We start from the raw sequence: 13,764 nt of genomic DNA, 5'->3' as shown, positions 1-13,764 counted from the left end.
TCTTTTTTGCCTTATCTATAATCTATAATGCCAATACAGGCTTGTGCTTGCTTGCTTGCAGTTCTCTGGCAGTCCAGTGTAGTTATTTCCCCCCCTCTCTCCTCAGTTGCAATACACGTACAATTCTTGTAGAACAGTTCAACGTGTGATATGTCAAAAATGCAGCTGCACAAGGAAATAATTGTTGTGGAGAATTCTTCACGATACATGGTGTGGCTGTGGCAACAAGCTCCCTAGGTTTCTAATTAAAAGGTAAAGATAGTCCCCTGTGCAAACACCAGTCGTTTCCGACTCTGGGCTGACGTTGCTTTCACAACATTTTCACGGCAGACTTTTTACGGGGTGGTTTTCCATTGCCTTCCCCAGTCATCTACACTTTCCCCCCAGCAAGCTGGGGACTCATTTTACCTACCTCGGAAGGATGGAAGGCCGAGTCGACCTGGAGCCGGCTACCTGAACCAACTTTCGCTGGGACTGAACTCAGGTCGTGAGCAGAGGTCTCTGACTGAAGCACTGCAGTTTTACCACTCTGCACCATGGGGCTCTTAGGTTTCTAATTAACATGCTTCAATAAACAACTCGCTTCCTGGCCACATTGCTGATCTAGGAATTTAAAATTAACAATGCATATGATATTCCAGGTGGAGCCTGGGATACTCCCAGAACTTCAACTGATGTCCATGCTACGGAGATCAGCTCCCTATCCAACTTTCACCCTTTCTGCCTTTCCTCTAAGGAACTCCAGGGGACCTCCCGTGTTCTCCCTTGCTGTGCTCTTCTTCCAACAACTCTGTGAAGTAGATTAGAAACACAGAGCAAGAGAGAGACTGGCTGGAGTGCTTCACAGCAGACTGTGGATTTGAACCTGGGTGTCCCAAATCCTGGTCTAGTATTCTAATCACTATATATATAGGTTCTGTGTTGCTCCAACAACCCTGTGAGGAAGGCTAGGCTGACAGACTGACCCAGCTTCATCCAAAGAGCTTCACAGCTGAGTTAGAATTTGAGCTGAACTCTCCTAAGTCGCAGTCCTGAAGGCAATACCATAGGGTTGCCAACCTCCAGGTGGTAACTGGTGATCCCCTGGAATTACAACCCATCTCCAGGTGAGAGAGATCAGTTCCCCTGGAGAAAATTGCCACCTTGAAGGGTGGACTCTTTGGAAGTATGCCCCTTCCCAAACCCCACGCTCCCTAGGCTCCACCCCCAAAATCTCCAGGTATTTCCAAATTCGGAGCTGGCTACCCTAGGAAGCCATTTGATATATATATATATACACACACCCATATATATGTTGTTGTTCAGTCGCACAGTCGAGTCCGACTCTTTGCGACCCCATGGACAAAGTCACACCAGGCCCTCCTGTCTTCCACCATCCTCCGAAGTCTGCTCAAATTCGTGTTTGTTACATCATTAACACTGTCCAGCCATCTCATCTTTTGCCGTCCCCTTCTTCTTTTGCCTTCTGTCTTTCCTAGCATCAGGATCTTCTCCAGGGAGTGCTCCCTTCTCATTTGGTGGCCATAGCATTTGAGCTTCAGTTTCAGCATCTGACCTTCCAGTGAACAGTCTGGATTGATTTCCCTTAGCACTGACTGATTTGATCTTCTTGCAGTCCAAGGCACAAGAGTCTTCTCCAGCACCACAGCTCGAAAGCATCTATTCTTCTGCACTCGGCCTTCCTTATGGTCCAGCTCTCACAGCCATACATTACTACTGGGAATACCATCGCTTTGACTATACAGACTTTTGTTGGCAGGGTGATGTCTCTACTTTTAATTATACTACCCAAGTTTGCCATAGCTGTCCTCCCAAGGAGCAAATGTCTTTTAATTTCATAGCTACAGTCACCATCTGCAGTGATCTTGGATCCCAGAAATGTGAAGTCTGTCACTACTTCCATGTCTTCCCCTTCTATTTGCCAAGGTGTGATGCAGGAAGATGCCATGATCTTAGTGGTTTTGATGTTGAGTTTCAAGCCTACTCTTGCGCTATCCTCTTTCACCCTCAACAAGAGGTTCTTTAGGTCCTCCTCACTTTCTGCCATTAGAGTGGTATCTTCTGCATATCTAAGGTTGTTGATGTTTTTCCCGGCAATCTTAATTCCAGCTTCTGCATCATCCAGGCCAGCATTCTGCATGATGTACTCTGCATATAAATTAAATAAGCAGGGTGACAATATACATCCTTGTCGAACTCCTTTTTCTATTCTAAACCAATCAGTTGTTCCGTATCCCGTTCTGACAGTTGCTTCTTGACCCTTATACAGGTTTCTCAGGAGATATGTGAGGTGGTCTGGTACTCCCATCTCTTTAAGGACTGGCCACAGTTTGTTGTGATCCACACAATCAAAGGCTTTAGTGCAGTCCAGGGGTTGGGAACCTTTTTTCTGCCAAGGGCCATATGGATATTTATAACATCATTCGCGGGCCATAAAAATTATCAACTTAAAAAACAGTGCTCTGCTGAGGGAGAATGATTCAGGCCAGCAAAATTATTGCAAATAATTGTTTTTCTATTTGAAGTCGTGTGGGGAGATCCTAATCTGGCACACACATACACTCCCCCACCCCGCCACCCTAGGCAAATGCATAGGTCCAGGGCTTTTTTGTAGAAAAAGCCCAGCAGGAACTCAGTAGCATATTAGACCACATCCCCTAATATTAGACCACACCCCCTAATATTAGGTCACACATTCATTAGCATATTAGGCCACACCACCTGGGATAATCAAATGCAAACTGAACTGTGACAGTAACTTTTCCAGGCCCTGCAGCAATTCTGGCGCAGGGAGGCTGCCGCACAGTACATCTGGGCCGTGTGATCCCTGGGGAGGCTGCTGCATAGTGCAACTGGGCCCCACGATCCTTGCTGGCCAGCCAGGCCCCAGGGAGGCTGCCACATGGCTCGGTTTGGCCCAGCAAACCCCGAGGGTCACATCAAGTGGCCCTTGGGACAGAGGTTCCCCATCTGTGCCGTAGTCAACGAAACAGAAATAGTCCAGGGGTGGCCAATGGTAGCTCTCCAGATGGTTTTTTGCCTACAACTCCCATCAGCCCCAGCCAGCAAGGCCAATAGCTGGGGCTGATGGGAGTTGTAGGCAAAAAAACATCTGGAGAGCTACCGTTGGCCACCCCTGAATAAATATATATATATATATATATACACACACACACATCTATCTCCTCAAGGATACCTCCGGTACCCCTGGCATAGTCAATGAAATAGAAATAGACATATATAGACACACACACATCTATCTCCTCCAGGATACTTCCGGTCTGTCTGAAACCAACCAACAGGCAACTACCATAGCCGGTTTTTCACCATAGACAATCAGAGAGCCCAGCTGCGGGCGAGCCGCCTTGACCGGAAGTTCCCTCTCTATGGTTGGGCAGGAGGGGGAGGAGCCGCCTCCATCTCTCCCTCATCATGTGGCTTCGGGTGGCGCCACCGACCCTGGCCCTTCTCCGGCTCAGGGATTGGACGGCGGGCGTCCCATGACGGGGGCCAGGCGCGGCCGGCGATTGGACGGCGGGCGCGAGTCTGCTGAGGGCGGCGCCGTTGCCTCCTCCCCCTTCTCCTCACGGGGCCCGTTGGGAAGGCGGCCGGGCTTCCGGCGGGGGGTTGTGGGCTCCCTCCGAAGGCAGGCAGGCAGGGCGGGAGGCGGCGCGACCATGAGGCGGTGCTGCTGCCGCCGTCGCCGCGGCCTGCGATAGCCCAGCCGGAGCTTAGCCCGAGCGGTGGCTGCGGGCCGCCATGGGCAACACCCTCACCTGCTGCGTCTCGCCCGGCGCCAGCCCCAAGCTCGGGAGGGCCCGCGGGGGAGCGGCCAGGGGCGGCGGGGTGGGGCTGGGGGCCGGCGGCGGAGGGGGAGCGGGCGGGCAAGCGGCGGCCGGCGGCCCCGAGCGGAAGGGGGGCGCCCACCGGGAGGCCTCGGAAGGGGAGTCGGGGGACTCGGACACCGGCGGCCCCCACCTGCAGCACATCAGCGACCGCGAGTTCCCGGATGGTGAGTTTCAAGGGGGGAGTGGAGAGAGCAGTGCTCCCTCGAAGCTGAGTTGGCCTGAGCTGGCGCCTCCGGCTCACACGTTTTTGTCTTCGCTCAGGAAGGAGGACCCCAGAGCGCACTCATTGGTGTAGGAGCTCACGACCTTCATGCCAGGAGCTCACAAAGTAGAATTTTTGCTCGCCACACTCTGCAGCTTAGAGGGAACATTGGTGAGGATGGGTGCAGGGGAGGCACCCCAGAAACACAGGGAGGTGGAGGCGGGGAGATTTGGTGGTTTAGGTTTTGTCAAAATTGGATAGGGTTGCCAGGTCCTCTCTGGCCACCCAGCAATGGGGGAGGTGGGCCATGTTCCCTCTAAGCTGCAGAGTCTTGTGAGCAAAAACTCTTCTTTGGGAGCTCCTGGCATTCAAGTTCGGAGTTACTGCATCAATGAGTGTGCTCTGGGGTCATCCTTCCTGAGCGGAGACAAAAATGTGTGAGCTGGAGGCTAAACATCTGTGAGCTAGCTCACACTCAGCTTGGAACACTGGAGATGGGGTAGTGTTGCCAGCTCCCGGTTGGGAAACTCCTGGGCAGTGTTTCCTCTAAGCTGAGTTAGCGTGAGCTAGCTCTCAGATGCTTAGCCTCCAGCTCGCACATTTTTGTCTTAGCTCAGGAAGGATGACCCCAGAGCACAATAATTTATGTAGTAGCACACAACTTTAATGCCAGTAGCTCACAAAACAAAATTTTTGCTCACAAGACACTCTACAGCTTAGAGGAAACATTGCTCCTGGGTATTTGGGGAGCTACCTTGTGAGCTACTGGCATTAAAGTTGTGAGCTATTGCATAAATTACTGTGTTTTGGGGTCATCCTTCCTCAGCTAAGACAAAAATCTCTGAGCGGGAGGCTAAAAATCTGTGAGCTAGCTCACGCTAACTCAGTTAGAGGGAACACTGGAGGTGGGGTAGCGTTGCCAGATCCAGGTCAGGAAACTCCTGGATATTTGGGGGTGGAGCCTGGGATCTCAGTGGGGTACAGTGTCAGTTCCTTCACACCCACATAATGCATTTTTTATGGAGAGGCAGGTGTTGCCAGGATCCCACTGGCAGGGGATGGAGGGGAAGGATTGCCAGGTCAAGGCTGGGAAGTGGGGATGCCATCTGTATAGAACAGGCATCTCAGTGGGGGTTCAGTGCCCTAGAGTTCAAAACATCCATTTTCTCCAAGGAACTGATCACTGTAGTCTAGAGATGAGCCATAATTCCAGGGGGTTCCCCAGGTCGACCTGGGGACTGGCATCACTTTAAAAATACAGAGCCAATTGGCAACCCTGGGTCAGTTGCCCTTTTATCAGTGTTGCCTACCTCCCATTGTGGTTATGAGGGGGAGATTGGTGGGGTGGTGGGGAGAGAAGGAAGATCCCACCTGTGCTGCTTTGTGTGAGACAGTTGGATGAAAACACACCAGGACAAAGTGGTAGTTGGTCTGATCATGTTTGCCCTGGTGTGCGATCCAGATATGTGGGGATCTTGTGGCTCTTGGGGGGGAGGGGTAGTTTTTTGTAGGAAGGACACCCACCAAGACACATGCGTGACCCTTTGTTTTGTGCACAGATGTTTGCAAAAGCAAACCGTATGGGTAGGTATTAAATGCCTCATTCTGGAACAGCACTTAGTGGAGCAAAGTGGTGTTATTTTCTGTTGATATTATAGTTTAGTTGTATGTGAAAGAGTAGGCTTGTGGATCACCGTAAGGACTTTGGGATTGTCCAGGACTGCAAAGCAATGTGAAATCACACTTTGTGTTCGCTTAGGAAATAAGTTTGTTTTAAAGTTTATAAGTGTGAGACCATCAGATTGCTAACAGTATGGGAGGGGGTTGTCTCCTTCCCACTTATTTATGCTGGAGATGCCTGTTTGTGTTTATTGGGTGGATATTGCTTTGTCTCTCCTATCTGCCTTATCTTGGGTTCATAAGCAAAGGCATTTTCCTTCTTCTTGTTGAAAGGGCTGATTTCTTCTGCTGACAAGCAGTAGCTTGGTATTATAGTACGCTGAAAGGTTCTGCAGAAGGGCTGTTGTAGGGCTGTTTGTTACACCAGCAGCTAAGTTAGAGTGACTCTTCAAATTCTGCAGTCATCCCTGTGATTTTGGTTAGTAGGAGGAGATTGGGGCAAGTTGCAAGTGAGTTTCATACCTGAGAAAAGACAGCTTAATTCCCACTGAAGGAGTGGTTCGAAATAATACAGATACGAAGTACTGTACAGCTGCAGTTAACAAGAAAATAAGGTATTACCACTGTTTGAGAAGAGTGCAGCTGCACCCATTTTGGTACAAAAATATGCTAAAATATGAAAAATACTAAGTCCTACTTTGGGAATAAGGTCCCTGTGTTGCTGTGACTAAAATTCCTTAGTTTTATTATTAACAGTGTTTATTCCCTGTCAGATATAATGACTTCCTCTTTCCCAGCATTAGGGTTTCCTCCTTTGTTTTTTCAGAATGCAGATTGTGTGCTGATTCTGGTATTATTTCATTCTTTCTTCCATTTGGAAAGTATTACAGACTAGAACCACTTCACTGACAGACTCTTGGTTCATGATCATTTGTAATATGTTTTAGACTCAGAAGCATTCTCTCAGAGAGCTGGAATCCCCCCCCCCAGTAAGTTGTATTTTGTGTTGCTATATCCTGATGAGCCACACGGGCCTTTACCAAATAATTAAGAGAAGAAGCAGCAGCTGGCAGTCTGTTGCTACCTGCGTAAGCAGTGGCTCTCTAATTATGGACATGAGATTAAACCCTACTCGGTTCCGGAGTGATCGGGTACCTGTGGGATCATCTGTTGTGGAATGATGTGTGCTCTTTTTCCTTGACAGATGATCTTGGGAATATGTGTTTCCTGTTCTTTGTGTGTGTGTGTGTGCATGTGCATGCCATCTTTGGACTAGATTTGTGTACACATGAAATCAATGGTTTTAATGGCTCTTGTTCCGGATGACACCTAATCCTTTCCTGACAGGTTCTTTGAAGAGTGCTTTCACTGTCTGTTGTGGCTGCAGTTTTACACCCTAATAATAAAAATGCCACAGTTATAATTATATGATGGAGTTGCAAGTCAAGGTTTTATTGTCAGAACTGACAAATTATACTCCTACTTTGGTGGTACTATGGAAAAATTCAGGTGTGTAGCTTTGTTGGTAGGAGCAAAAGAACAAAGTTTGTGTCCAGTGACGCCGTTAAGATCAACAAAGTTTAATTTTGGGTGTATAAGCTTTTGTGGGCATGCCCACTTTTTCAGATTCTCAGTATAAGCTTTCATGTTGCTATTGTTAGAACTTTCTGTCTGTGGAAAGGGATGCTTTGTATTGTTTGTGCTTGAGAGGCGCAACAGTGTGAGGACTTCCAATGTCCTGGCCCCACTGATGGACCTCCTGATGGCAGCTGGGTTTTTTGGCCACTGTGTGTACAGAATGTTGGACTGGATGGGCCATTGGCCTGATCCAACATGGCTTCTCTGATGTTCTTATGTGCGTGTACGCTTCTGATGAAGTGTGTGTGCGCACAAGAGTTTATACCCAGGATTAAACTTTGTTAGTCTTAAAGGTGCCACTGGACTCAAACTTTGTACTGTAAACATTAGCAGCACTTTATTAGTAGATTTGGAAATCTCTTTCTCCACCCATCTCCATATTCACCAGATGCACTACCATCTTTGATGACTGAATAGCAATATAGAATTCTTACCTCACTACAGATGCTAATTTTCTGCCCCCAAGCATTTCCCCTGTGCTCTAATCAAGCTGGTTAATATGCATGGTATCTCTGCATCCTGTACAAGCATTCTTTACAACCCCCATCCCACATTCTATCCCCGGCGGAAGATGGGTTTTCAGGTAGCTGGCTCGAGGTTGACTCAGCCTTCCATCCTTCTGAGGTTGATAAAATGAGTCCCCAGCTTGCTGGGGGGAAAGTGTAGATAACTGGGGAAGGCAATGGCAAACCACCCTGTAAAAAGTCTGCCATGAAAACGTTGTGAAAGCAACGTCACCCCACAGTCGGAAACAACTGATGCTTGCACAAGGGGATCTTTCCTTTCTTTTTCCACCTTCTAATTGAGATAAGCAGACTCAGATCTCCATTTCTGTCCCTGAGGAAGGGAGCTTTGACTTTTGAAAGCTTATAACTGTTTTACTGCACACCAATTCGACTGCCCTCTGAAAACGAACATCTTTAAATTGTATAACTTCAGTTTGAGATCTGGTATAGAACTGCCTGATCAAGAGGCCTGTATTTTGAGCAGGGGGTTGTATACCTCATGTAAATGTAGAAAACAATGTTTCCTCTAAGCTGTAATCTTGTGAGCAAAAATTCTACTTTGTGAGCTACTGTCCTTAAAACTGTGAGCTACTCCATCAATTATTGTGCTCTGGGGTCATCCTAAAACAGAAATCTGTGAGCTGGAGGCTAAAAATCTGTGAGCTAGCTCACACTAACTCAGCTTAGAGGGAACACTGGTAGAAAGTGAAAAATTGCTTTTGGATAAAGAATTCAGCATGTGAGAATCTCTTGCTTGCAAAGCTCAGCTTAAAAAGCAACATCTGAAACAGTCAGAGCCTTCGGGGCTAAGCAGGATTTCTGGTGGTCAAGTGGTGAGGTTTCAGTACCTTCCATGACCCTCCACCTCACTGTGTGACTAATAGAAGCAGGATTATGTAGAGAAGTATATACTTTGAATTTATATATCACGTACTAGTTCCAGAATATCACTGTTCCTTTGCAGAAAATGAAGTCTTTTAAGTGCTCACAACTCTGAAGAGAAGTCAGGACAAAGGTTATCTGCTTTCAAAAAACTGCCTGGCTCCAATCCTGTTTTTTATTAAATATTTTGCTAGTGGCTGTCTCTTCTGTGAGTGCTGAACTCAAGATCTGTTACCATGATTTCTTCATTCTGACTTCTTAGTTCTTCTTAAGCATGGGTTATTAATCTTTTCCCTGGCTAGCAAACCTTTTGCACCATATGTAAATAGTAGATAAACACGTGTAGTCCATGTGGATAGAGGAGAGTTGCTTGTAATGCTAATAGGTAAGTATATAGTTAAGAAAATCTTGGCACAGAAAGCACCGTGTGCTGATAACATTCAGTTTAGGAAGCCCGCTATTAAGGTAAGGCTGGGTGACTTAGCTACTGAATTTTCTCTGCTTATCAGAAGGAAGGAAAGGGATTCTGAATGTAGCATGATGCGATTATGACTGGACAATGGCAAGCCGTATCCAAACCCCACAGGAAGTTGTGTTTCAGCAGTTAAGTCACAAAGCAAACATCCAGTTTCAGTTGAGCTCTTATTTCATGCAGTTAATCCTCTCTGATATAGTTTACCAGGTGTTTGTTGCCAAAACCATTAAAATGGGATTCAGCCATACTGCATAGTCAGAGACTATAAGGAGGGAGAAAAAGCCTTTCCCTAAAAGTGACTATAGCTGGGGTGTCAAATGTGTGGCCCGGGGGCTGAATCAGGCCCCCCAGAGGGCTCTTACCAGACCCGCAAGGAAGTCCGCTTCCTTCTCCCTCTCTCTTGCTTCCTTCAATTATCAGACTGTTAAATAAAATATTGCAAGAGTGCTAATCTTTTAAGCATATTCTATTTAAAGTTTTTGTTTAAAAAAATCTGTAATTGTATTTGTCTGTGTCCTTTATAAAGTTTATGTCTCTGCTACCTGGCATTACGTTTTATGACGCATGTGGCCCGGCCTGACAAGGTCTTGTTTATATCCGATCCGGCCCTCATAACAAATGAGTTTGACACCCCTGGGCTAGAGTGTTGTCTGATTGTAGCCACCTCTGATTATGTTTCTGATGTATTCCCTTCCTCATAACTTGATTCCATTTGTAGAGGGCAGGGCTGTACAGTCAGGGGTGGATTGGCTACTGGGAGAAGTCCTAGGGAGCTGATGGCTGGAGGACCCCCACCTAGACCCTGGGCGGCTCTGTCTGAGAAGAACTGGAGCCACTGCAAACTTGCTCCTTTCCTCTGGCATGGGTGAGGTCCTTTTCCAGGGCAGTTCCCAGTCCTCCACTGTTGTTGATAATTGTTTCAGATTATCCACAGTTGCATGAATGTGCCAGGGATGAGGGTGAATCAGCGCTCTCACATGGTATTTAAGAGGAGGTTGGTTCGACTCTTGTTCCCAGGACTAAACAGAGAGCCAGTTTGGTGTAGTGGTTAAGTGTGCGGACTCTTATCTGGGAGAACCGGGTTTGATTCCCCACTCCTCCACTTGCACCTGCTGGAATGGCCTTGGGTCAGCCATGGTTCTTGAAAGGCCAGCTTCTGTGAGAGCTCTCACAGCCCCACCCACCTCACAGGGTGTCTGTTGTGGGGAGGGGAGGTAAAGAAGATTGTGACTGCTTTGAGACTCTGAGATTCAGAGTATAGGGTGGGATATAAATCCATTATCATCATCTTCTTCTTACACCCTGCTGATACTATGGAGCTTCATTAGCCCGCTCTGTAGACCAGGAATAGGTAACCTTGTATTGCCCAAGTGCTGGCAAACAAAATGGAGTTAGAGAAGACAAGGGAGCAAGCCAGGACTAGCAGCATTACCAGCAGATCTGGGAGGCAGCGATGGGCATAATCCATGCCTGCTGCTTTCTCTGACCCAGCACTGCTGCCGATGCCTCAGTTGCTTAAGCAGAGATCAGGTGGCCCTGGGTGCCAAGAAAAATGATCTGATGTGCCTCTGTTGACATGTCTTTCAGTTTGTGTGCGCTTATGCATGCTCTAGGCTGTGAGTGGGTCTTGGACTGCTTCCCCCCAGGCCATTTCCAAGAAAGTCTTGGGTGAGAGTTATGTGTTCTATGGTATTTAAGACGAGAACTGGAATGAGATCTGCTCTGACACCCGCCCAAGCTCTCTGTCCCCAAACTGACACTCGGGGATTGATAACCGTATTTAGAATACCTTGTTCATTTCGTACATAGTGGAGGTCTTCCAAAGAAGGATGTGAAAGCATTTGAAGATCTCTCTCGTCCCCTCATTCCTGGGAAAGGTTTCCTTACTCCTGCAGTTGTCTTCTAGGAAAAGCTTGCACCCGTTGGGTTTCTGTTCGCTGTCCAAACGGCTAAAGGAAAACAACAGATCTCTCAGGAAGAACAAAATTTGAACAACAGCAACAGAAGACCAGCAGAGTTTTATTCCAGTTGGGAGCTTTCGTATACACTTTGTTGGTCTGAAATGGTGCCACAGAACTCAAACTTTGTTCTGCTGCCTCAGACCAACACAGCTGCCCACCTGGATCTCTCGCTTTTAGGAAGACATTGCACGCTTAGTGCAGAAACAAAGCAAGCGGATAGCAGTGGACTGAATGGTGCCAAAAATGCCTGGCATTTTTTCTCACCATTCACTGGAGCAGGAAGTGGCCAAGAAGGAAATACTGGAGAGCTTCCAGTGGGAAGTGCATGGGACAGGTCAAAGATGAATAGTGAGCCATAAAACGGGCAGTATGAGTAGTTGCTGTGGTGCAGTACTTTACTGCTGAAGTAAATGTGGAAGTAATCTATTGCTGATCTGGGAGGCAGCTATAAGTGAATCCTCCACCAGGGAATAGTTCAAATCGTCTGGGAGGCTGGTATAAGTGAATCCTCCACCAGGGAATAGTTCAAATAATCTGTCCTGCAATTGGTGAACACGCTTTGCAGAGTCTTAATATTTGTCTAGCAGGGAACAGGGTTACAAGAGGATGACAGAACTTAACCTTGCCATGTGGGCAAACGAGAGCCAGCATGGTGTCATGGTTAAGAGCAGCAGACTCTAATCCAGAGAACCAGGTTTGATTCCCCACACCTCCTCCAGATGGAGCCTGCTGGGTGCCCCTGGGCCAGTCGCAGTCCCCTCAGAACTCTCTCAGCCCCACTGGCCTCACAAGGTGCCTGTTGCGGGGAGAGGAAGGGAAGGAAATTGTAAGCTGCTTTGAGACACATAAAGCAGAGATGTCAAACTAATTTTGTTAGGAGGGCCGGATCTGACATACATGGGACTTTGCTGCTTTGAGATTCCTTAAGGTAGAGAAAAGTGGGGCATAAAAACTTCTTTAAATGTTGTTGCTGACTGTTGCGGCACAAGGCTCTTATGTGTGTAGGTTTTTAATCAGTCACAGTGGCTGCAAGTTGTAATTTTAGTCTAACCCTTCTTTTAAAAGAACATTTCAGCAAGGCTGTAAGTACTCCATCTTGTCCTTCCTCCAAATAGCTCTGGGCAATAATTATTGTTGTGTCTTCTGTTCTATCCTCCCAACAACCTTGCGAGGTAGATTAGGCTATGAAAATGTGACTAGGCCATGGTTACCCACAATGCATATTCTGTGCAGAGCTGCTATAGGTGAAGCCTGTTGAAACCAGTGAGTTTTGACTGGAGTAACTGCATCAGGAGCCCTGTGGTGCAGAGTGGTAAAGCTGCAGTACTGCAGTCCAAACTCTTTGCTCACGACCTGAGTTCGATCCCAGTGGAAGCTGGGTTCAGGTAGCCAGCTCAAGGTTAACTCAGCTTTCCATCCTTCCGAGGTTGGTGAAATGAGTACCCAGATTGTTGGGAGGAAAGTGTAGATGACTGGGGAAGGCAATGGCAAACCACCTCGCAAAAAAGTCTGCCGTGAAAATGTCATGATGCGACATCATCCCAGAGTCAGAAGCAACTGGTGCTTGCACAGGGGACTACCTTTTTACTTTAAGTCTGCACCAGCAGTCACCTTTATAACTGGGTGGAAGGGTGTTGAAATTCTTTTTCCTAGTCCTTTTCTTTCACCACTGCACTATGTTAGCGCTCTTCATAATATTTTTCTTTCTCTTGGAAGGCACCCAACGCAATGTACAACAAATAAAAAGTCCATGTGGTTTTAAAATAACATAAAAACTAAAATCTCTGTATTCAGAGTCAAATAAAATAATGTCAGGTGGCAGCAGAAAAGCTCAGGCAGTAGAGTTTATGAGCTTAAAAAAACCCTGTAAATGCAGAAATGACCTTTTATAAATGGTTCAGATTCATCACCATAGAGCATAAAGATCATAATGCAAGCAGTAAAAAGTGGGCTCAGAGATAATTGGCTGCAATACTGTTTGCTGGAAGGAATAGGAAAGTTCCCAGTTAAACTGTACTGACGTCAGCATTTACAAGACAGGGAATTATCAGACTTTATTGGGACAGAGGAAGTGGAAATGAACATAGCTTTTTCTTTTACCGCTAGTTTTGAGAACACTTGGTACCAGTGTTCCTTCTAAGCTGAGTTAGTGTGAGCTAGCTCACGGCTTTTTAGCCTCTGGCTCACACATTTTTGTCTTGGCTCAAGAAAAATGGCCCCAGAGCAAACTAATGTATGCGGTAGCCCACAACTTTAATGCCAGTAGCTCACGAAGTAGATTTTTTTCTCACAAGACTCCACAGCTTAGAGGGAATATTTCTTGGTACTTATTGCTGATGCTACTTTCAACGGGCTCCCTTTCAGGGCTGGGAGTAAAACAAATGTTGCCATTTAGCTGATGGGAACAAATTTAAGGTGTGTTTCACCAGGCACTTCTTGAAGAAGGCAGTAGTCTCAAATAGTTCCACCCAGAAGCATAAATTGCATTCACAGTATAATACATATAATATAATATAATATAATATAATATAATAATAAGCTTTTATTTATATCCCGCCCTCCCCGCCAAGGCAGGCTCAGTATGCCTTGCTCCAAGGCAGGTATTTGCACTGAAATGGTTTTCTACAAACAG

General features: G+C 46.8%; 1 protein-coding gene across 1 annotated transcript in view; it reads left to right on the top strand.

Annotated features, from left to right (window-relative positions):
- Positions 1–3,744: 3,744 nt before the first annotated feature.
- CCNYL1 (cyclin Y like 1) overlaps positions 3,745–13,764 on the top strand; it is a 52,139-nt gene continuing 42,119 nt past the window's right edge. Inside the window, exon 1 of the mRNA XM_060257249.1 lies at positions 3,745–4,012. Coding sequence (XP_060113232.1) covers positions 3,760–4,012 — 253 coding nt within the window. The 5' untranslated portion in view covers positions 3,745–3,759. The remainder of the gene's footprint in view (positions 4,013–13,764) is intronic.

The sequence above is a fragment of the Heteronotia binoei genome, chromosome 16 (genome assembly GCF_032191835.1).
Source record: "Heteronotia binoei isolate CCM8104 ecotype False Entrance Well chromosome 16, APGP_CSIRO_Hbin_v1, whole genome shotgun sequence".
In the NCBI taxonomy this organism is placed as follows: domain Eukaryota; kingdom Metazoa; phylum Chordata; class Lepidosauria; order Squamata; family Gekkonidae; genus Heteronotia; species Heteronotia binoei.
Note: the sequence above shows the minus strand (reverse complement) of the source record. Positions and strands in the feature narration are given on the sequence as shown.